This window comes from Giraffa tippelskirchi, chromosome 4, assembly GCF_054371585.1.
Source record: "Giraffa tippelskirchi isolate mGirTip1 chromosome 4, T2T-mGirTip1v1.2.pri, whole genome shotgun sequence".
Taxonomy (NCBI): Eukaryota; Metazoa; Chordata; class Mammalia; order Artiodactyla; family Giraffidae; genus Giraffa; species Giraffa tippelskirchi.
Window position 1 is genome coordinate 49,274,374 of NC_137278.1, and position 22,704 is coordinate 49,297,077.

Consider the following 22,704-nt stretch of genomic DNA (forward strand, 5'->3'; position numbering starts at 1 on the left):
ACATAAACACTGTAGTTAAAGAATAGGTATGCGTATGTGTGTGAGTGCACGTTGGACACTCTTTGTGACCCTATGGACTATAGCTTGCCAGGCCCCTCTGTCCATGGGATTCTCCAGGCAAGAATACTGGAGTGGGTTGCCATGCTCTCCTTCAGTGGATCAAATCAATCATTAAGTTTCTACTGTGTGCAGTAGTCTTGTACTGGTGTTAAAATATTCACTGGCATTTAAAGCTGTGTTATTGATTGGTAGTCACCTCTAGACTGAAACTTAGTGTTGGATGCCAGAATTCTCAAAATCACAATATATAAAACCATATTCAGAGGCACTGCTATGTCAGTGGGTCCAGTGAGAAGCACAAAGGCAAGCCAAAAGAAAATAAGAAAGATAAGGATTTGGATTAAGTCCATAACCAATTTAAAATACACAAGCCTGCCTTTGGAGATAGTGAAATTCTTAGCATCATGTTGGAAATATTTTGAGGGTGTTTAGAATACATGGCAAATGAAATTCTGATTTTAAGTGCACTTAGAGAGTAAAACTCCAGTTGCAAACTCAACATTCAAAAAACTAAGATCATGGCATCTAGTTCCATCACTTCATGGCAAACAGAAGTGGAAAAAGTGGAAGCAGTGGAAGATTTTCTTTTCTTGGGCTCCAAAGTCACTGTGGACAGTGACTGCAGCCATGAAAGACGCTTGTTCCTTGGAAGAAAAATTGTAACAAACCTAGACAGTGTATTAAAAAGCAGAGACATCACGTTGCTGATAAAGATCCATATAATCAAAGCTATGTTTTTTCCACTAATCATGTATGGATGTGAGAGTTGGGCCATAAAGAAGACTGAGTGCCGAGGAACTGCTGCTTTTGAATTGTGGTGCTGAAGAAAACTCTTGATAGTCCCTTGGACTGCAAGGAGATCCAACAAGTCAGTCCTAAAGGAAATCAGTCCCGAATATTCAATGGAAGGACTGATGCTGAAGCTGAAGCTCCAATGCTTTGGCTACCTGATACGAAGAGCCGACTCACTGGAAAAGACCCGGATGCTGGGAAAGATTGAGGGCTGAAGGAGAAGAGGATGACAGAGGATGAGATGGTTGGATGGCATCACTGACTCAATGCACATGAATTTGAGCAAACCCTGGGAGATAGTGAAGGACAGGGGAGCTTGGTGTGCTGTAGTCCATGGGGTTGCAAAGAGTCAGGCACGAATGAGCGACTGGACAAAAAAGCAGCAGGTGTATATTGCAGAGAAGAGGTTGCCAGACTTTAGGATTTACAGATTAATAAACTAAAAAGAATAAATAATTAAAGCATTATTGGTAGTTGCCAGCTCTTTATTTTTGCTAAGTGTTGCTAGCACTATTCCCCTTACTAAGATTCTTTTGGGAAGTGAGGCTCTCACATTAGATTTGACACATAATAGAGTTTATTAAAACAAAGGATAAAGAAGTCATTTCAAAAGATACACAAAGAGAAGCATATATACGTATATATGACAATGGATGTTACTGATTTGCATTTCCCTCACATAGGAGATGTGAGGAGCCCAGTCTGTTACCAGGATCAGCTTTTGCCTGGGAACCTGCCAGCAGCACATGCAGGAGACTGCGTGCTCTGGAGAGCCACCTCTGTGGCTTATATGTCCATTACCGTATTCCCTTCTCCAGGCTGGGACTCTTCCGTTGTCTGCAGGCCTTACCTCCAAATCACACTCAGGCTTCTCCTTGACTTATACTGGGCTCCCTTGAACCTTGCAAAGTGCAAAAAAGAATTTTACTAGAACTGGTGTTATAATAGATTGCAGTTACTGCTTTAAAAAAACTTTTTATTATGGAAAATTTCAAGCATATCCAACAGTAGAGCATATATAATAAACCATCATATACTATCACCCGACTTCAACCATTATGAACTAATAGCCAGTCTTATTTTTTCTATAATCCACCCCTTTCCTTTACTCTAAAAAACTGTGAAACAAATCTCAAATCTATCACTTCATCCAAAGGCATCTTGAGATATATATATATATATAAAAGCTATGGACACTTTAAATAAAATAACAAGTATTGCTAGGGTATTTTAAAACATTAACTCTGTAATATCATCCAATATTTAGCCAATATTTAAATTTCTTTGTTTTACAATGTATATATATATATAAATTCACCTACACATTTATGATTATATAATGGTTTATTTGTCCTATTCAAGATCCACAAAAGTCTGACATTTTTCCACTAGTTATTACCTTTAGGATTTTCACGAGTGCATCCATGTGGTTTTATTTTACATGCTTGTCCCTTGGATTTCTGTAAATTGAGAATTTATCCTAAGACAGATAATTTTTATGTTTTGTATTTTGTTGTTGCTGTTGCTTTTGTCAAGACTGTTTCATAGGTAGTGTTATGTCATTTCATCAAAAGATACATAGTATATGGTTCTCTTTTGTATTTATTAATATTTTTAGGTCAATAGCCATTGAATACTTGGTTTGCCACTTTTATATCATTGAGAGTGCTGGCATTTTCTTACTTTTCATCTTACAAAGATGCAAACAAATATTACCCAAGACCTGATTCTAGGAGCATTTTCAAGTTTTCATGTTGTTGTCCTTATATAGAGTTATATGCCAAATTCTAGCAATTATTCACAGCAATGCAAAAGTGTAACCTCAGGTCTCTATTACATACCAAGCAAGGATGATAAAGAGCAAACAAAAGCATCATCCAAAATCATCATTTCATAAAATGAAAGAATTTTCAACAGAGGAAATGCAAAGCATTTAAAAGACAGAATTTTAAATTATATGCATATATCTTTCTGGAAAATTCATCACATCATCCTGATTTCTCATGTCATCATGGACAGGGTCACTGCATTCTAGTCTCAAACAATGGACGAGAATATGGGAGCCTTTGTTTAGCTCCATGGTGTTGGAAAGCATGTGCTAGAAGGTAATGTGAAATTTGTCCAGCCAAATTAAAGGACTAACAACTTTAAGAGTATCTTTAACTTATTATGTATTCCAAATCACTATATACAATTTTTTAAAAGCTATTAAAAGGCTATTCTTTAATTCAGTAAGCATGTATTGAGCACCAATTCTATGCCACGTAGTTATTCTGGAATTTGGAATATAAAAATACACTAGAATATAAATATAACAAAGATTAATAAAAAAGCAGTGTGGAGACAATATAACAAAAGAAATTAAGAAGCTGCATTATTAATTCTTGCTCTGCCTCCAAGGAACCTCCTCATATCCTGGGGGTTTAGTATCTCGTGAATGGGTATAATAAGGCATATTTGTCTTTCTCTTTGAAAACTAAGTAACATAATGAACATTATCTGAAGAATCAAATGTAAACTGTAAAATGTAAGAAATGATGTGATAACTTCTGGAACTTAATCTGTGGTTTCTCATAGCATATATTCTCACTGGGATAAACTTGAAATATATCTCTAGTGTCACTAATTTTCCATCTCCTTTTGCTGATAAGGAAACGGTCCTCCAAATGTGACGTGACTTAACAGAACTGGCTAATGGTTGAGCCTACTGATCTCGGTTGTGTGCTCCTCCTCTGCGCCACAGTAATGGTTCTTTCGCATTAGATACTATATGCTTGCACAGTGCATTCGAATCCCCCAGGGCATTCAGGGTATACTAGGGAAGTGATCTGGTTTTGAAAGGCAGAAGTGAGCAGATACAAAGGCAGGTGGCCAGGAGGCTCCCAAGGATTCTCTCTGCTCATCACTTGCTCTGGTGGCCCTCCTGCTTCCAGCCCTGGCAGCCCTTCCCTTCTCCTTTACCCCTTCTAAGCCCCACCTTGCTGCTCTCTTGACACTAGCTTCATGAGACATTCAGTGTTTTGATCATAGCTTTATGTGTTGTTGACCTTGTCCAGTCAATCTGACCTTGTTACCAATTCTAACCAATTCATTACCAATTCTAACTCCTTGAAGAAAAGGAATGACACACATTGAAAGGCTTGACCTGGGAATTTGAATCCATTTCAGCTGTTTTGGCTGATATAATATGTTTAAAATACCAAATTTGAACGCCTTTATACTAGACATGCATGTTCTAATTCCTCCATTGCCTTTCAGACTATACTAGCCCTTTTACACACTTCTGAGACTTCCCTAGCCCCTGAAAGCATTTGAGTTGACTCCTGGTGGACTGACATCTCCCCTACAGACTGTACCAAGCAGATCTTGGGTTCTTTGTGGGTAACGGACTCTGATTTTTAGTTTACTTTGAGTCTCAAATCAAAAGTATTGCCTGCGGTGTCTCTCTCACTGTTCAGAATTTAGTACTGACGTGGCCAAAATCACAGTGACCTGCACCCAATAATGAGCCTTAGGAGGTTCAAGTGAGAGTATAGGTGGAGGGGAAGAGAGTTAAGAAGAGCCCAGTTAAAATGCATTATTATGTGTACTCAAGAATCTTGAAGCAATGACTTGTTATTAACACCCTGCTTTTCTGGCAGAAATGCCTACTGGCATAAGGGTGAGTAATGCTTGGTTGAACACAAAAAGATCCCTTTATCTTCTTTGTGAAAGGATTCTCTTGGATGTGGTGCTCTCCAGGGAAGGTGCAAAGTCACACAGCAGCCTATTTTCCCTTGGCCCTAACATCATTTTCACTCCAATCCTCTTCAATACAGGTTGCCAATTTGGCCTGTTCCATCTCCAACAATGAGGAAGGGGTGAAGTTAGTTCGGATGGCAGCCACTCAGATTGACAGCCTGTGTCCTCAGGTAAGCCTCATTCACTTTGTTTCCAAAGCCGATATTTTGGATCTTGTGCCCTCCAGCCTTCATGTCACTCATTCCTTGCCTTGTCCTCTTTCCTCTCCTTGGAAAGTGCTATCCATCATTCATGGACCATTTCAGGTTCTGCCTTTCTCAAAAAGAACTGCTAATCACTCCAGTCTCTCCAAAATTACTGTAGTGATTATTGTCTTTTCCACCCCTATTGACTTTTTCTATTTGTCTTGAATTGTTATTTCAACACTCCATATCTATTCACTTTGTCTCCCTCACAAAATTATATGCTTGTACGTGGAGAACAAGAGTTATATTTCTGTCCCATCTGTGCTAAAAAGACTTTTGGAAACCTGTATCTTAAAAAAAGAAGAGGAAACAAAAGATTAGTATTTGATAACCTACTCCATCTTTCATGTTTTGGTTGTCCTCCCAAACACCGAGAATCCCCTTATCTGCGGAAGCTGCAAGGTCCAGGGTTTCAGCATGGTCTTTGACTTGCTTGTTCCTCTTTTGATGAGTGTAATCCATATGTCCATGGATTATTTCTAACAAATAGGTCATCAACGCCGCTCTCACATTGGCTGCCCGGCCGCAGAGCAAAGTTGCTCAGGACAACATGGACGTCTTCAAAGACCAGTGGGAAAAGCAAGTTCGAGTGCTGACAGAGGCTGTGGATGACATCACCTCGGTGGATGACTTCCTTTCCGTCTCAGGTAATCACAAATGGGCCCTTACAAGATAGCTGAAGGAAGAGAACAAGATGAGATAAAGAATATCTTGCAAGGATCATGGGTCTATTTCAAGTGCTCTCCTTGGCCCTTTGAGCTTTCAATTATCTCTGTAACTGTGATTGTAACACCCTCTTAAAAATTTGTCTCTGCTGTGCACGTTATTTCAAGACACTGAGTCAAAGGATTTGGGGGAAAAAACACAACTTTCTGATTGAGATATTAGAAACCTGAAAGATTATTTAAGTAGACCTAGGCTCCTTTCTAGTTTTGGAGTTTTTAAAATAGGATGGCCTTTGCTGCATCTAAATTATCCATCTGAAAATGAGTGTGGGATATGAGATTGGTTAGGTTGAAAAATCAGAAAAATCAATTAGTTATTCCAATTTGCTTGTGTTAATTCCCGCCCCCCCCCCACCCCGCAGTGAATGAAATTACATAGGTTTTTGATAAGCTGGGAAAAAAAATTTAGCCACCAAATGAACCCATTAGAAAGCACTTAGGAACTACTGAGATTTTGAGCACTTGACCATGAGGTTGTGGAAGGAAGTGAAAACAAACAGAACTCATCATCACTGGAAATAGTAACTTAATGCTTTGTAGATGAAGCCAGACTGAAGAATGGCAATCCACTCCAGTATTCTTGTCTGGAAAATCACATAGGCAAGCTACAGTCCATAGGGTCACAAAGAGTCAGACATGAATGAGCAACCAACACAAGGGATGTTAGCACATTTGAATAACGATGTAGTCAATTTTACCTTTAACAGGGCTCGTCAATGCTGTTTCAAAAGTGGGCTACCAGCTGGCTCACGGGCCTTTTTCCAAACAGATTTGGCCCAATTCACGTAGAGAAGTCTCTGTGGGAGCATGAGGAAGGAGGTCACCAGAAGCCTCAACTCCTTTGTGAGGCATTAGAATAACCAAATAGCCCTTAAAAATTCAAATTAACCAGGTGTTGACTCTACCCAGAGGTGTATGTAAATCACACCTGCCAACTCATGTGCCCTGGCCTTGACCAGCACTTACTGACGTCTGAGAGGGAGGGGTTGCAGCACAGCTCAGGGGATCCAGGCTGATGGAGCCTGACTGCAACAAAGGGGAAGGGATTTCTGGGGCAGGCTTAGTGTATTTGGAAACTTTTCTCTAGTTGCAGTCTTTCCATTCACCAAGAAAACTGACAATGAATTCCCACTAGGCTTGTGTTTGAAGCTTGTCTAAGAGTAGCACAGTTGAACCTGTAGATCTGATGGATGATGGAAAAGCCAGCTTTAAAATCATGGAAGGAAAGTCAAGGGAGATGGGAAAATGAGCCAATACATGCTTGGTGCTGTCAATTTTTTAAAAATGCACAACATGAGAGTGACGAATTAAGTTTTATTTGGGCGATATGAGGGCTGCAGCCCAGGAGACAGCACCTCAGATAGCTCCAGAGAAACTGTTCCAAACAGGGAGGGGCGAAGGATAGTATATATGTGACTTTGGTAAAGGGGGAGTTCATGTAATTAAGCACATATTTAAAAGTTTCTGCTGGTCTCATGAAGCTTCTGCTAGTCACAAGAAACAATTGTCACCATGAAGGAATTTAGTGCTTTTCTAGATATGAGGAGATACAAGAGTTGGGCTCATAAAATCAGCTCCTAAGACTATCTGACTATCTGAGGACCTGTGCCACTAGTTTTCCCCTGAGAACAGAGTGCCTCATTTCTGTTCTCCTCCCTGAATTCCTTCAGGGGTGCTGGAGGTCAGCAGCTGTAGCAGCACATGATTTAATCCTTGTAGAGTAAATGACAAGCACCCATGGCAAGTGCCAATTCGTAGTTGACAGTATCTGTTATTTGTCTGATTTTCTGCTATTTGCTTTCATTTTCACCAAAATTTTATGTCAGGTATCACTATTCTGAATCTTCCTTTGAGAAAAGTAAGTCACTAATGGGTAGGTAACTTGGCAGAGGTGGAATTATAATCTAGATTATCCTCTTTCCAGAATCTATATAGTTCTCAGTAAGTCTGGATAGAAGGGTGTTTTTCCAGCTTTCACTGCAGCTCCTTTCCCCACCTCCAATCCCCTCCTCTCTCCTGCCCTGTAGTACCATGGGTCCACTCTCTCTTCCCTTTTAGAAACCTGACTTGTTCTTCATTCCCAAGGTGCTTTACTTTTGATGACTTGTCAAAGCAACTATTCATTTAAACATACCTGTGTCCAGAGGTTGGCTGATAAAGAACTCAATGTGTTGCCATTTGTAGAATTTTTTGCTTCCCTGATAACATGAGTCCTAACAATGCAAAAGACATCTAAGAAGTGCATCTCTCAGAAGATGCTTAGAAATTGTTCGGCTAGGCGTGTTGGGGATCTGAATGGTGGGAAACAGAAGACTGGACACCAAGACTGAGATATTTCTTGTTTCTAGTCAGTCTTTGCCAGAATGGGTATAAGGGTCCCCAGAAGGAGAGAGGGGGACTCTCCAACCAGCCTCAGATCTCATACAGCAATCCTAACAGCCCCTGGAAATCTTACTCTGCTCCCCTCCCTATTTACAAATGAGTAGAAAATATCTATATACTACCTTTCTTAAAGAGGAGTCATTTCAGAACTTAAAACTTTCCCAACTTATCCTTTTCTTTAAATGCATGTACAGAAATTTCTGAGGGTAGAAAAAAAAAGCAAGGCAAGGAGTCTTATCTCAGGCTGTTTCAATAACCCAAAGCTTTTCTTAATTTTCTTCCACTGGGCCTGCCTCTCTGCCACCTTTCTCCCTGCCATTCCTTTGTGCATCTCATTATTACCAGCAACGCGAAAAGGCTTTGGCTTCCGCTGATAACACTGTACAGTCCAACCGCAGTGGTACAAGTGCCGTGGCATGCCATGACAGGAAAATGAACAGGCACTGTCAGGAAGCCAGCCTTGGCAGGACCCGCTGGAGCGTGCCTTTGGACTTGACAATCGGAGGCAGCAGGCACCTTTCCACAGATGGGCTTGACAAATAATGACACAGCCCACTCTGTCCTGCTGGTAGACTGTGGATACAGCCCAATAGCTGGGGAAACTACTTCTCCTCTCCTCTCTAAGCTGGAGCCGAAACATTTGCATCAGTAAATTGCAGGTTTGGCCCAGGTGATATTTTGGAATGGCATTAATGACCTTTTATGTATCAGTTTCTTCTTAAGGGAATGTCTATTCTGGCAGAAAACTCTATTTTGGAGGCAACAATAAAAACGTTTTTTTTTTTTAACGGATAGTTTTGTTTTTCTTTCTTTTTTTCATGCTACCTGAACTTGTATGTCTGAGTGCTTAATTTGTCCATATGAAAAGCAACAAGTCTGGGGAGCAATGATGCTAGCTATTAACATTACAGGAGCGAAACCAATTTTCTGATGTGGTCTGGGCTCATAAAAAAGTGAAGCGACTGTGTTAGAGCACTTAAACTTTTCCCAATGGGCAAAAACTACCATTTTTTAATAGTGTCTTAAAATGAGCGTCTTGGCTTTAACCATGTGACAGTTTAATTCTTGGGTTTGGCTCACAAAATAATAGGCATCTAAGATCTGAAAAAGCTATTAACTCAATCCCATAATGTCTATAAGTTTTGTTTTGTTTGCCTCTTCCTCTTTCATTTACTTTTTTTTAACTCCAGGATCTTGAGTTTGTTCCCTTAAAACATTCACAGACTAAACTTTGCTTATGATTTTGGAAACTGTAGTTTTAGAGCTAATAATAATGAAGTAGTTTGGTCATCAGTGATTTAACATTATTACATCTTTTCTAAAAGAACAAGGCTGCAAAAATTTAAGGAAGTTTATCACAAATTATGCTGCCGGCAAATCTTTTATGATTTTAAAAACTATGCTTCACATTCAGGCGTAACATCCGAAGTACATAAGGGGTTCATCCCAACAAAGTAACCCTCTCTGAAATGCACATGCTTTCTAGTATTACTTTCCCTTCTATGGTATTTTCTAGTTGGAACATCATTCCTCTATCTCCTTAATTAATGAATTCTTTTCCTTGAAAATACCTTAGGGTAAAAATATATAATTGTCCCCTTTCAAAGGACATATTTATTCAGTATTTCTTCTTTTCTTTTGGAATGTTTATTATGTGTTTATTTTTGGCCAAGCTGGGTCTTCATTGCTCCCCGGCATTTCTCTAGTTGTGGTGAGGGAAGGCTACTCTCTAGCTGCGGTGCACGGACTTCTCATTATAGTGTCTTCTCTTGTTGTAGAGCACAGACTCTAGGGTGCACAGGCTTCAGTAGCTGTGGCACATGGACTTACTTGCCCCACGGCGTGTAGGATCTTCCCGGATCAGGAGTCAAACCCGTGTCTCCTGCATTGGCAGGCAGATTCTTTTCCACTGAGCCACAAGGGAAGCCTTCCGATTGGTTTTTAAGTGTGTCAGTGATATAAAGGGCTTCCCTGATACCTTAGTCGGTACAGAATACTCCTGCAATGCAGGAGAGCAGGGCTCGATTCCTGGGTTGGGAAGATTCCCTGGAAAAAGAAATGGCAACTCACTCCAGTATTCTTGCCTGGGAAATCCCATGGACAGTGGAGCCTGGCAGGCTATAGTCCATAGAGTCGTAAGAGTCAGACACAACTTAATGACTAAACCACCACCACTAGTGATATAAAATCATATAAATGTAGATGTGTCCTCTCCACAGAAAACCATATCTTGGAGGATGTGAACAAATGTGTGATCGCCCTTCAAGAGGGGGATGTAGACACTCTGGACCGGACCGCAGGGGCCATCAGGGGCCGGGCTGCTCGAGTTATACACATCATCAATGCTGAGATGGAGAACTACGAAGCTGGTGTTTATACTGAGAAGGTCCTGGAAGCCACAAAACTGCTATCTGAGACAGGTAACCATGGATATTAGATTCAACCAAAATGTCAGCCCCATGATGAATTTCCATACCTAAATAAATCTGTTTCATTGTTTCCTGTAGGTCTTTATGCTTCTAAATCACACATGATCATAAAATTGGTGCTCTTTATTTCTTGAGTTTGAACTGGAATACTTTAACAGAATCACAATTTATTGTTTTTGCAGTATATACAACTCTACAGTTTTTGTGTACAATCATTTGATTCTCATAAGGACCTTATGAAGTAGGCAGATTTTTTATTATCTCCCATTATGAATGTGAAAATGGAATTTTGAATGAGATAAGAGACTGGAAAAAGGTCACGACTCTAGAGAATAGTGAGTATGTGATTGGAACTTGGAATTTTGATCTTGAAAAGAATTTCTCTGTCTGTTTCTTGAGAAGATAGGACTATGAGGAAGGACCATGAACAACTGGGGAAAAGCATAAAGGCTTTCAGTAGTACATGGGTATGAAGTGATCACAGGAGGTAGCGGTTACTGAAAAGGGGCTAGACTTTCAGTATATGCCCAACTCCACTGGTGAAAGTCTGCATATCCTCTTTCAGGAGTACGTGGCTGCCCTCTGGGGAATCGTGGTCATGATGAGACACAATTACTTATGACAGGGAGCCTGTCATAGCTCTCTAATGCACTGAGATGGAAAAAAGACTTGTTTCCACCGAGTTAATACAACAGCCCATAACTTTAGATAGTTATGTCAATGACTGACCTATTTTTAGTAGTTTTTGCTCTTAACTGATGTCTCTTGGCTTCAGACCCCTTCTAAAGTCCCTCACATCTTGTGTATTGATACATACATGTCTTAGTTGCTCAGTTGTGTCCGGCTCTTTGCAATCCCATGGACTGTAGCCAGCCAGGCTCCTCTGTCCATGGAATTCTCCAGTCAAGAATACTGGAGTGGAGTGCCATTCCCTTCTCCAAGGGATCTTCCCGACCCAGGGATCAAACCCAGTCTCCTGCACTGTGGGAAGATTCTTTACTGTCTGAGCCACAAAGGAAGTCCATTAATATATGGGGGAATGAAAGTAGAAAGAAAGTCCAGGGAAGGAGAGAAGATGAATAGAATTTAACTCTATATGTTGGCTGGAGTAATGAATGGGTAACAAATCGAGTTCTATGTATACATAGAAGGAACTCACCTCAGCTTCAGTGGGAATCGTCTCTGGTCTGTACATGGATTTTGGAGCCCACTAGGCTTTTTTTTTTTTTTTTTCCACTAGGCTTTTAAAAACAGACGTATCTCTGAAAAGTCATATATAGCAGTGTTCTAAGTTCTACATGATAAGACATGTTAGTAGAAATATGTTTCCTTCTACAGGGAAAGGATATTTACAAAGACTTCTGTAGCTATTTGTTAGTCTAGAATAGCAAGGAGAAACAATAGATAAACAGACGTTGGTTGCTCACTCTGAAATATATGCAGAAGGGGAATAGGGTCATATCACATATCACCCACATCTAGGGATTGTTGCTCTTGAGAAGCCTGACAGACTTAGAATTAGAAATAATAATGACAATAATACGATATATCTACATTTTAACAAGGGGCTTCCCTGGGACTTGGATTGTAAAGAATCTGCCTGCAATGTGGAAGACCTGGGTTTGATCCCTGGACCAGGAAGATCCCCTGGAGAAAGGAATGGTACAGTGGAGTGGACCAGTATTCTCTCCTGGAGAATTCCATGGACAGAGGAGCCTGGCAGGCTACAGTCCGTGGGGTCCCAAAAACTCGGACGCGACTGAGCCACTAACACTTGCACATTTTAACTGGTGCTTCCCTGATGGCTCAGCAGGCAAATATCTGCCTGCAATGCAGGAGACACAGGAGATATGGGTTCGATCTCTGGGTCAGGAGGATCCCCTAGAGGAGGAAAAGGCAACCCACTCCAGTATTCTTCCTGAAAAAAATCCCTGGTGGGCTACAATCCAAAGAGTTGCAGAGTGGAGTCAGACACAACTGAGCGACTAAGGCTCCCCCGCCCCCACACAGTTTAATTAACTGAAATTCAGCACTATTTTCTTTCAAATAGACTTGCCCTTTGCATTCACCAGAGCAACAGAGTGCAAGTCATACAGTGTTTCTTTACTCATTTAAAAGAATTAGAAACAGGTATTTTGGGGCTTCCCTGATGGTCCAGTGATTAAGACTTCCACTTTTCAATGCAAGGGATGCGTGTTCAATCCCTGATTGGGAAGCTAAGATCCTACATGCCCCGGGGCCAAAAAACCGAAACATAAAAGAGAGGCAATATTGTAACAAATTTAATAAAGATGTAAAGACTTTTATAATGGTCCTGTTCAATAAAATCTTGAAAGAAAAAAAAAACCAATTATTTTACTCTCCAGTATAAGGCTGTTTTTTTTTTTTTTCTTCCGTTCACCCTTAAAGGGACCCTCTCAGATTTCTGCAATTCTCAGTTCCTGACCTATTGCCTCTGTTATGTTATGAAGTCTCAGCTTCATGGGGTATATCTGATACATAGCAGCATTCTCTCCGATCTGACACTGAATGAAGAGTATCCAAGAAGGGTGGAGGACATGAAGACAGAATTCCCAGCTCACAACTGTATGGAATGATGATTATAGCAAATGATACCCAGAGCTAGTTTACATGTGACTTTGTGCACACAAAAACTTCAAAAGTTGTTTAAGAGACATTCTGGAACTTTTTCTTATTGCATCTTGGAGTGCTTTAATGAACAGCAGGAGTGGTACCCATGGGGTCAAAATCTACATAAAGGCAAGGACAGTGTGCTTAGTTGAGTGAAATATTTTAACACAATTTTCACCCAAAGTCTTAAAATGTAAATAATATTCTGGTTGAAATTTTTTTTTTCACTGAAAAAAAATCATTGAAACAGAGCAATCTATCCTGGATTATTGTTGCTAATCAAGATTTTGCTCTTATTTGTTAATTTTCAGATCTTTAAAAATTATCATCTCAGCCCTTCTTTTGCAGTGATTGAATACTCTCAGCACTTAACTAAAGGCACCTTCCTGCTTCTGATTTCCCCATCCAAGTCTTAATTGAAAAGAAAAGAAGAGCAAGGCATTTAGATTCTTTCTGTTTTTCAGCCTCTGTTGAAGATCACTAGGAAAGCAGCCAGGTAGAAGAGACCGAAATAAACAGATTATAAATAACTAGCAGAAAATACAGGAATACATGCCAAGGAAAAGTAGATATTAGTGGGCTAAGAACTAGAATATACAAAGTATATAAATTATTTTCCTTCTATTTTCAATGGTTCTTTTCTTTCCTAAACAAGAACAATATTGTTTCTTTATGGGTAACTAGAGAGGTTGTCAAAGAAATGAAAACAAAAATTTTAGCTATTAGTCGGACAATTGACATATACACTGATTCCTCATGGAGGAAGAATGCTTCTGTCATTACTATGACGAAACCCACTGGCTATCTCATGTACAACATGAGGTTTAAAAATGTATAATATAATAGTGACTTAGGCTTTCCTGGTGGTTCAGTGCTAAAGAATCCTACCAATGCAGAATATGTGGGTTTGATTCCTGGGTTGGGAAGATCCCTTGAAGAAGCAGGTGGCAACCCACTCCAGTATTCTTGCCTGGGAAATCCCATGGACAGAGGAGCCTGGCAGGCTATATATAGTTCATGGGGCTGCAAAAGTGTCAGATATGACTTAGTGACTAACCAACAACAATATGGTGACTTAATACCTAGAATTTCTCCATAAGAAATGATTAAACACACAAGCTAATAAAAAATTTTAGCTGTTAATTCACTGGTTGCTAATTAGAATTATTGGGGAATGTACTAGAAACATGGAATTTAAGGAAGAACATAAGGTCAGTTCTGTAATTATGGTTATACAGTGTTTTGTTGGTTATATAGACTTTATAAAAATGAATTAGTCTGGCTATACTTAGGAGACCCACATCCTCAAAATAAAAGCTCCTATGCTGGCACTATTGGTAATGAACATGCCTGCAGGAGATGTAAGGGACACAGATTCGATCCATGGGTCAGAAAGATCCCCTGGAGGAGGCCATGGCAACCCACTCCAGTATTCTTGCCTGGAAGTTGCTTCAGTGGTGTTTGACTCTTTGCGACCCTACGGACTGTAGCCCACCGTGTTCCTCTGTCCATGAGATTCTCCAGGCAAGAGTACTGGAGTGGGTTGCCATGCCTTCCTCTAGGAATCTTCCCAACCCAGGGATAGAACTTGCATCTCTTATGTTTCTTGCATTGGCTGGTGGTGATGGAGCATTCTTTATCACTCATGCCACGTGGGAAGCCCCCCCAACTCCTATTCGGATCACTAATACCTAAATTTCTACCTTTGGGCTAATGTTTTGCTCCTGATTTTTTTTTTTAATCTTGTGCAGTCACTTTTTTTATACAAGTTTATCAAACTTTGTCCTGAGAGTATGTTTTATTTTGGAGAGAGAACACAGGGCAGTGGGCAAGGAGTGGAAGGTGCCAAGAAAAGGGGAAAAAAGGAAGAATCCAGACAGATCACCATGTTTTCTCTTGCCTTGTCACAACCTACCAGGTTCTGCCCAGTTTTATTTCCGAGTTGTTAGATTGAAGACTCTAAAGCAGATGTTCTCAGCCTCTGTATTTTTGACATTTGAGTTTTGGTAGTTCTTTCTTGGGGTGGAGGGAGCTATCCTGTGAATTAAAGATGCTTGGCATCCCTGGCCTCACCACACTAGATGCTTGTGGAACCTCTTCCTTTCCCACTTCAAATTGTGACAAAGGTGGCTCTAGACATTGCTAGATGTTCTTGGGGTGGACAAAATAATCCTCACTTAAGATAACTGCCACAAGAGAAAGAAATATTCCAAAATAAGAGCAAGTTTAAATAAGGCAAAATGGAGCCTCTGTATGATGGCCATAGGGTATGGTGAAGAGAGTGAAGTAAGAGTCTGTTACAAAGAATGAAAAAAAAGGGCAGAATGTTCAAAGAGACTTGACTAGACCAGACTTGGATGCTAATGGGATTTGCAAATACAGGCCAATCTCTGTTTTAACATGTAAATGATGCATGTGTGGGACTCTTTAAAGACCAGTGTTACCAACTGACTACCTTCACTAAGTGGCTAAAAATTGAGAAAATTCCAAAGAGTGACGAGATAGTTTGTATATTATTTTCGATAAGTTACTTAGTAAAGAGTAAGTAAATTTTTTTGAAGTGTACTTTTTGTTTTGATATGAAAGCTGAGTTACATTTGAAAACACAATTTCGTGGATTATTAGTATGTTAAAATTTTAGGATGACTTTGTATAAAAATTTGCCTATTCAGTTTTTATAAATCTAATGTAGGCTGATGAAAGCACCTTAAACCTGATGCACATCAGACCCACTAAATACTTACATATTTAATTGCTTCTTTAGTAAAAACTGAATTGTAAGAAATTGCCAATAGCTTGGTAGTGAGTGCACATCCAATGAGATTCATCTTTAGAGATCTTGTTTGCAAAGTCAGATGCCTGTGGAAAGTGGAAGAGGGTGTACATTCAATAATGTTATGCTTAGATATGCAGAGAGAAGCTCATTCTTCACTGAACAGATTACTTTGAAACGCCATTTTTGTAAATTTGATGGCTGATGCAAATTTGTGGCAATGTCTACACCATCAGGTTGAGAGATCTTTGGAACCATGCCATCAGTTCCTTCTTCAGAGGAGACCAGAAAAAGGATATTAAAAATTAAGTCTCTTTAATGAGGATTCTATTATTAATCACTTCATATATGAAGATTAAAATTCCATTATTTTGGAGAACACGTGGACCAAACAGATGGTATAATTTTCTTTTTTAAATCAAGACTTTTTAAAGAGCAGTTAAATGTTCACATAAATATTGAAGGGACGGTATCAAGATTTTCCATATTCCCTTCATTCTGCACATGGAGGATGTCTCCCATTATCAACATCCCCTACCAGAGTGGTACATTTTTTACTCTTGATGAACCTACATTGAAACATTATAATCACCCAAAGTCCAAAGTTTACATTTTGGCTCATTCTTGGTGTTCTATATTTTGTGGTATTTGGACTAATGCATAATAGCATACATCCATCATGATGGTATCATACAGTGTGTTCTTCACTGCCCTAAAAATTTACTGTACTCTATTCATCCCTCTCCCCCTCCCAATCCCCTGACAACCACTTGTCTTTTTACTTTTTCCATAGTTTTGTCATTTCTAGAATGTCATATAATTGGGACCATATAGTGTGTAGCCTTTTCAGATTGACTTTTCTGACTTAGTAGAGATGGTATAATTTTTACTTTCATACTTCTGTTAAGTAAAGTTTTCCTACGAGAGGTTTTTTACATCATTTCTATATATTTTGCCCAGAAATGTCAGAGGAACAAATAGAAAGTACCCAAACTGGATATGATAATGAGGGATACCATTGTGTTAGTACCATGTAGATAATGAAATCCAGGTAAGGAGTCAGAAGAACTACATTCCTTGACTTCTACCAACTAAATGTGACCTTACATAAATTAGTTAATGCCCCTGAGCCCCAGCTTGATGTTTTGTCATCTAAGTATGGTCAATATTGTTATTTTGTCTATATGTATTTCACTGTTTCCTTGCTTCCTGATGACTGAACTCAACATGGACAATCATTGCTCATGAATCCTCTGTATAAACCCTCTGCTCCAACTGGACAGGTGTATTCATTTTCTCCAGGCAAAACACATCCATGCTGTTCCCACTCACTTTGCTGCATCTTCACCAATTTTTCCTCCTCCTCTACATCTGTGTATTGAAGTTATACTTATGAGCTGACTCAAGTTTCAGTTGGAGGCAACAAGGATCTATTTCTGAATCCGATGACATTTAATACGTCTTCTTCCGTGTCAGTGGTCCACAGATAGTCAGTTCTTAGAGGCAGATGTTCTTATATGTGCGTAGGGCCTAAACTTGTATCATCACACCATTAGATCCCCTGGAGAAGGGAATGGCTACCCACTCCAGTATTCTTGCCTGGAGAATTCCATGGGCAGAGGAGCCTGGCAGGCTCACAAAGAATTAGACACAATTGAGCGACTAACACTTTCAATTTTTTCAGCTTTAACATGTGTGTATTGATTAAATGAATACAAAAAACAGGATATGTTTTTTTTTTTTTCCTCAGTAGAGAATATGTCCACTAGCAGCCTAGGGCTTACAACTCAAGATGCCAGGATTAAAAGAGACACTTCCTTTCACCTGCTTTTCTACATATCAAAGGAGAATAATCTTCTTGGCCTGTGGGGGTATGCTTATTTCACTTGATCTGATTTCTTTTTTTTTATTTTTCCACTCTCAGAAATTAATAGAATGAATGTACAGAGAAGTAGAAGAATATGTTACTTGCTAAGTTGCTTCATTCATGTCCAACTCTTTGTGACCCTATGGACTGTACCCCGCTATGCTCCTTTGTCCATGGGATTCTCCAGCAAGACTACTGGAGTGGGTTGCCATGCTCTCCTCCAGTGGAAGAATATAGTAGACCCAAAATGCATTATGAACCAATTCAATGTAATTATGATTTATACAATTTTCATACAAAAGTAGGATACAAATTCTATTCAAGTTCCCATAGACTATAAACTAGGAGACACTGGAACATATCCAGAGACCTAAGACCAGGTGCAGAAATTTCATGATCTAAAGATACAGACCATACAGAGTCTGTTCTCTTACTGCTGTGGAATTATGTTAGAGATCAATATCAAAAGATATTTGAAAATAACCCACATATTTTAAAGTGCAGTGTGACATTTACCAAGAGAGATCTTTGACTTAGCTATTAAAAGTCTCAATAAAATTAAAAGACTGAAAAAACACAGAGGATAATTAAAGAGAAGAGAGCATTTAAATGAGAAATTAATATTAAAATGAGAAATTAGTATCGAAGATACTTTAAAGAAATCCATGTATTTAGAAATTAAATGCCCACTTTTAAATGAGGGGTATGTCTAAGAAGCCATAACAAAGAAAATTAGAAATATTTGTAATAGAATAAAAATGAAAAGAAAATTTACTAGAATTTGTTGCATGCAGCTGAAGCTGCTCAATGCAATTAAATACAGTGTGTAGTCTTAAATAAGGTATGAAAGCAAATAATGAATACTAGCATAAAATTTTGTGTGATTTAAGCAAAATTTTTACTTTAATAATACTGTGTCACATGTTAATTTCCTGTTTTTATTTTTTTACAACATAATATTTCTTTATATTCTCAGAATTGGATTAGAAGTTTCAAGCTTCATTCAAAAAAAATTTTAATCACTAAGATAATAAACTTTCTAGACTTTTAGCAGTAACACTAGATGCCAAAATACATAAAAGTATATCAAAATTTTGTTTGAATATAAATTAGAAATCTAGCATTCTGTTCATACTAGGTTAAACAAGTAGAATTGAAATATCATAAATTTTTAGATGGGCAAAAATTCCTAAGTTTTCTAAAATATTATACGTTCTCTCTATATATACATATATATATATGAAAGCTTTTCTATTATGCTTAGTAAAGGCTTGAGAAAGAACATAAAAAAAAAGAGATGAAGAAATTGGAAAACATAAACTAAATGAAATGGGAGCACTGAATATGAAGTAGAAAAAGTGAAACAAGCTAGATAAAAGTAAAAGACCATCATATTTACTTGGTCTGATTTCTGTTGCTAGTGGGATCAAATGTTATGATTGGACATGTCAAAGTGACCTGCCTATCCCTGTGGCCAGAGAACAGAGGGTATGGACAAAAGTAAGATCAGTATCAGAAGGTGGCAGGACCAGATTATTGGAAAGACAAAAATATTAGATATTAGACCTAGAAGGCCTATTACAGTCTTTACTTCTCTGTAACTGACCTTGAAATTAGATTATGAAAGTAATGAATTTCAACAGAAGCTATAATGACTGAGATTGTTCAGCCTCAACTTCCTAATATATTTTAACTGCATTTTAATATAACTCTAACTATTGGTATAAAGCATTTTATTTCTCCCTAAAAAGTCAAAATAATTACAATATGGAGGAAATGACTTACTTATTGGTGATTGTGGTGTTCATGGAGGTAGGAAGTCAGAAGTGTAGGAGGAATGAGAAGGAAATTTCATTCATGTAATAGCCCTTAAACAGGCAACATGTAGTTGTCTCAAACCTTCGACTGAAACCTACATACTTGAAGTATTGTACAGATCTGGCTGATGGTGTTTAATATCTGTATTTATTTGTTTTATCTTGAATGCAAATGTAAGGTTTCTTGCTCAGAGAATAAATTTCTTTCTTAGTAACAATAACCTTGCCAGAACCTTCCCTGTGCTTCATTCTACTTTTCAAGGCAGTGTGATGAGGGCAGATAAATTCTGCCTACATGAAGGAGGTCCATACTACAGGAGAAGAACCACAGAATTATAAATCTGGGAGCTTATATAGGAATTGGTGCTCAGCTGCCTCCCTCCCTGTCCTGAGGAGGAGAGAAAAACCTTCACTCTTTAATGTTAGTAAACTCCCTTCAGGAAAGATTCGGAGAAGGCAATGGCACCCTACTCCAGTACTCTTGCCTGGAAAATCCCATAGATGGAGGAGCCTGGTAGGCTACAGTCCATGGGATCGCTAAGAGTCGGACACGACTGAGCAACTTCACTTTCACTTTTCACTTGCATGTATTGGAGAAGGAAATGGCAACCCACTCCTGTATTCTTGCCTGGAGAATCCCAGGGATGGCGGAGCCTGGTGGGCTGCCGTCTATGGGGTCGCACAGAGTCGGACACGACTGAAGCGACTTAGCAGCAGCAGCAGCAGCAGGAAAGATTCCCCAGGTTGTTACAACTCTTTGGAATACAAGTGAATGGCTCCTGGCTTCATTCTCTTTTGAAATGTAAATACATATCTCTGGGGAGAAAGTGAAAGTGAAGTTGCTCAGTCGTGTCCGGCTTTTTGCGACCCCATAGACTGTAGCCTACCAGGTTCCTCCGTCCATGGGACTCTCCAGGCAAGAGTATTGGAGTGGGTTGCCATTTTCTTCAGAGGATCTTCCCGACCCAGGGATCGAACCCGAGTCTCCCTCATTGTAGGCAGACGTGTTACCGTCTGAGCTACCAGGGAAGTCCCTCTATTGGAGAGTGAATATTCCTTATGACATATAGATTGTCTGGGGACTCTGCTTTCAAAAATACTTATAATAGTTTAAACATAGTCCCTTGTTTCTTTGTTTTAGCTTTACCGAGGTATAATTGACATACCAAAAAATTAAAACCTGTAAATCTCCCTCCAGGTTATTTCATCATTTTAGGACTTCTATTGAATCATCTCTTGAACCAGGTTACCAGTCATTTTTGCTCAGAAAGTCCTGTCCATGCAATGCAGAAATATGAAAATATCTTCACTATGCTGACTTGTTTGTACACAATACGTTCTGCTAGAATTAGACATGACCAGCTCTCTCAGGGAGAGGGGCTCTAGAATCATCTGAGAGAAATATAACTTGAGAAAGGAAGAGACACAATTTTAGCCTGGTAAATTTCCAACATGGAAGTGGAGATGGCATAGGGTGGATATAGGAAGGCTCACAATTACACACTTAAGGAACAACACAGTGAAATAAACAGCCCTTTTCTAGTATCCAATTTTCAAAGTAAAACTAAAAAAGGAAAACATGAATTTCCAGTTCTTACTGAGCTACATCATATTCTCAGAATCCTAGGGACTGCAAAGGACATGACACTTCTTTGTCATTTCAAGGATATCATGGATATCCTTGATACCGAAGATATCCATGGTAGTGGTAGTGGAGTGTCAGAAGGGCCAGTGCTGGTGTCCACAGGAAGTGGTGGCCAAGATGCATTAATTGGGCACAAGTGAGGCAATAATAGATTTCTTTCAGTCAGAATCCCTACCACACCAGCAATAAGTATTTGAATCAAAGAAATGAAGAATATGTCATCAATCAATTATAGGGGCACATCATCAGAATATTCCATAAATATAATAATCTGGTTAGGAAAAATAAGAAACTATGGTAACAGATGGATGAAAGAACCAGAAAAATTCTGTATATTATGGTGAAAATGAAAGTGACCCCACAGATTGTAGCCCACCAGCCTCCTCAGTCCATGGAATTCTCCAGGCAAGAATGCTGGAGTGGGTAGCCATTCCCTTCTCCAGGGGATCTTCCCTGACTCAGGGATCAAACGTGGGTCTCCTACATCACAAGCAGATTCTTTATCACCTGAGCCACTTGGGTGTCCCACATTCTGATCAAAGTGACCCCAAAATGACCTCCTTACCTGGTTTGACTTTCTTCTATATTTTACCAGTTTTCTAACACTAGCTGGTTTCTTCTTAGAGAGGGAGTGAAGTCTTCTGTAACCATATCAGCTGATCCCACTCCTCTGTGCCCCATTACTCACTGTCACTCATTAGGCCCCTACTGTATACTGCCCTATGTTGCAAACTCTGTTTGTCCATTTCTCTGTCTTAAGATGTCTCTCTGTTTTCTGTCCACCTTCTAGTCTCTATCTGTGTGTGTGTGTGTGTGTGTGTGTGTGTTGCTTCCTAATTTAATTTTAACCCCTTGAGATCTGAGACTACCTCTTCATTTCCTCCAACCTTGATGAGAATCGAAGCTCAAAAATGTTTATTCATATAAATGAAAAACATAATTGACATAGTATAATACCTTATTTTAGGGATTGTACCTTTTCTAAAAATTACACACTTAATGATCAAGATCAGAATTAATAAATTTTTAGCATTTATTTTATGTCATCTTAAATTTTAAAGCCTCATTAGTGCCAAAATTAACTATTTATCAAGCTTGGTTTCCACAAACACTGTAGTTAAATAAGGCATCATGTTCAATTTTTTATTCATTCCTTAAGTTTCAGAATTAAATATGCCATCCTTTTCTTTTAACTTATAAAGCATTTGTGATTATTTTTGAAATGCTTATTTTAAAATGTAAGAATTTTCTAAGCAAGCATTTTCTTTCCCTGGGGAAAGGAATTTGTGTCTAGACAAAAGCAGATGCATGCTGACTGATTCTCTTAGGGTAGTTACCGTGGATGGAATTTAGAAGAATTTTTTTCCTTCTTCTAAGCAGTCCTTTTTCATCTTTCATCAAACAATTCAGCTCATGGGTTATGTATGGCCTTCTGGAACTTGAATTTGATTTTGATGTTTGAAATGTACATTATAATTTTCCAAACATGAGTTTATGAAAATGGCAGCTTTTAGGAACTCCCACAGAGGGAACAGATGACTGATTCTGACGAAAGAAAGTCTAGGAATATACACGGTATGAAAGGATTTGGACTAAC

The 22,704-nt window shown here is 39.0% G+C and overlaps 1 protein-coding gene across 17 annotated transcripts in view; it reads left to right on the forward strand.

The window, feature by feature from the left end:
* Positions 1-22,704, forward strand: part of CTNNA2 (catenin alpha 2) — a 1,291,223-nt gene that overhangs the window by 1,181,993 nt on the left and 86,526 nt on the right. For all 17 annotated transcript variants that reach the window (XM_081596598.1, XM_081596599.1, XM_081596600.1 and 14 more), the window contains 3 exons: positions 4,671-4,763; positions 5,329-5,485; positions 10,165-10,365. In XM_081596598.1, the coding sequence (XP_081452724.1) occupies positions 4,671-4,763; positions 5,329-5,485; positions 10,165-10,365 (451 nt within the window). The remainder of the gene's footprint in view (positions 1-4,670; positions 4,764-5,328; positions 5,486-10,164; positions 10,366-22,704) is intronic.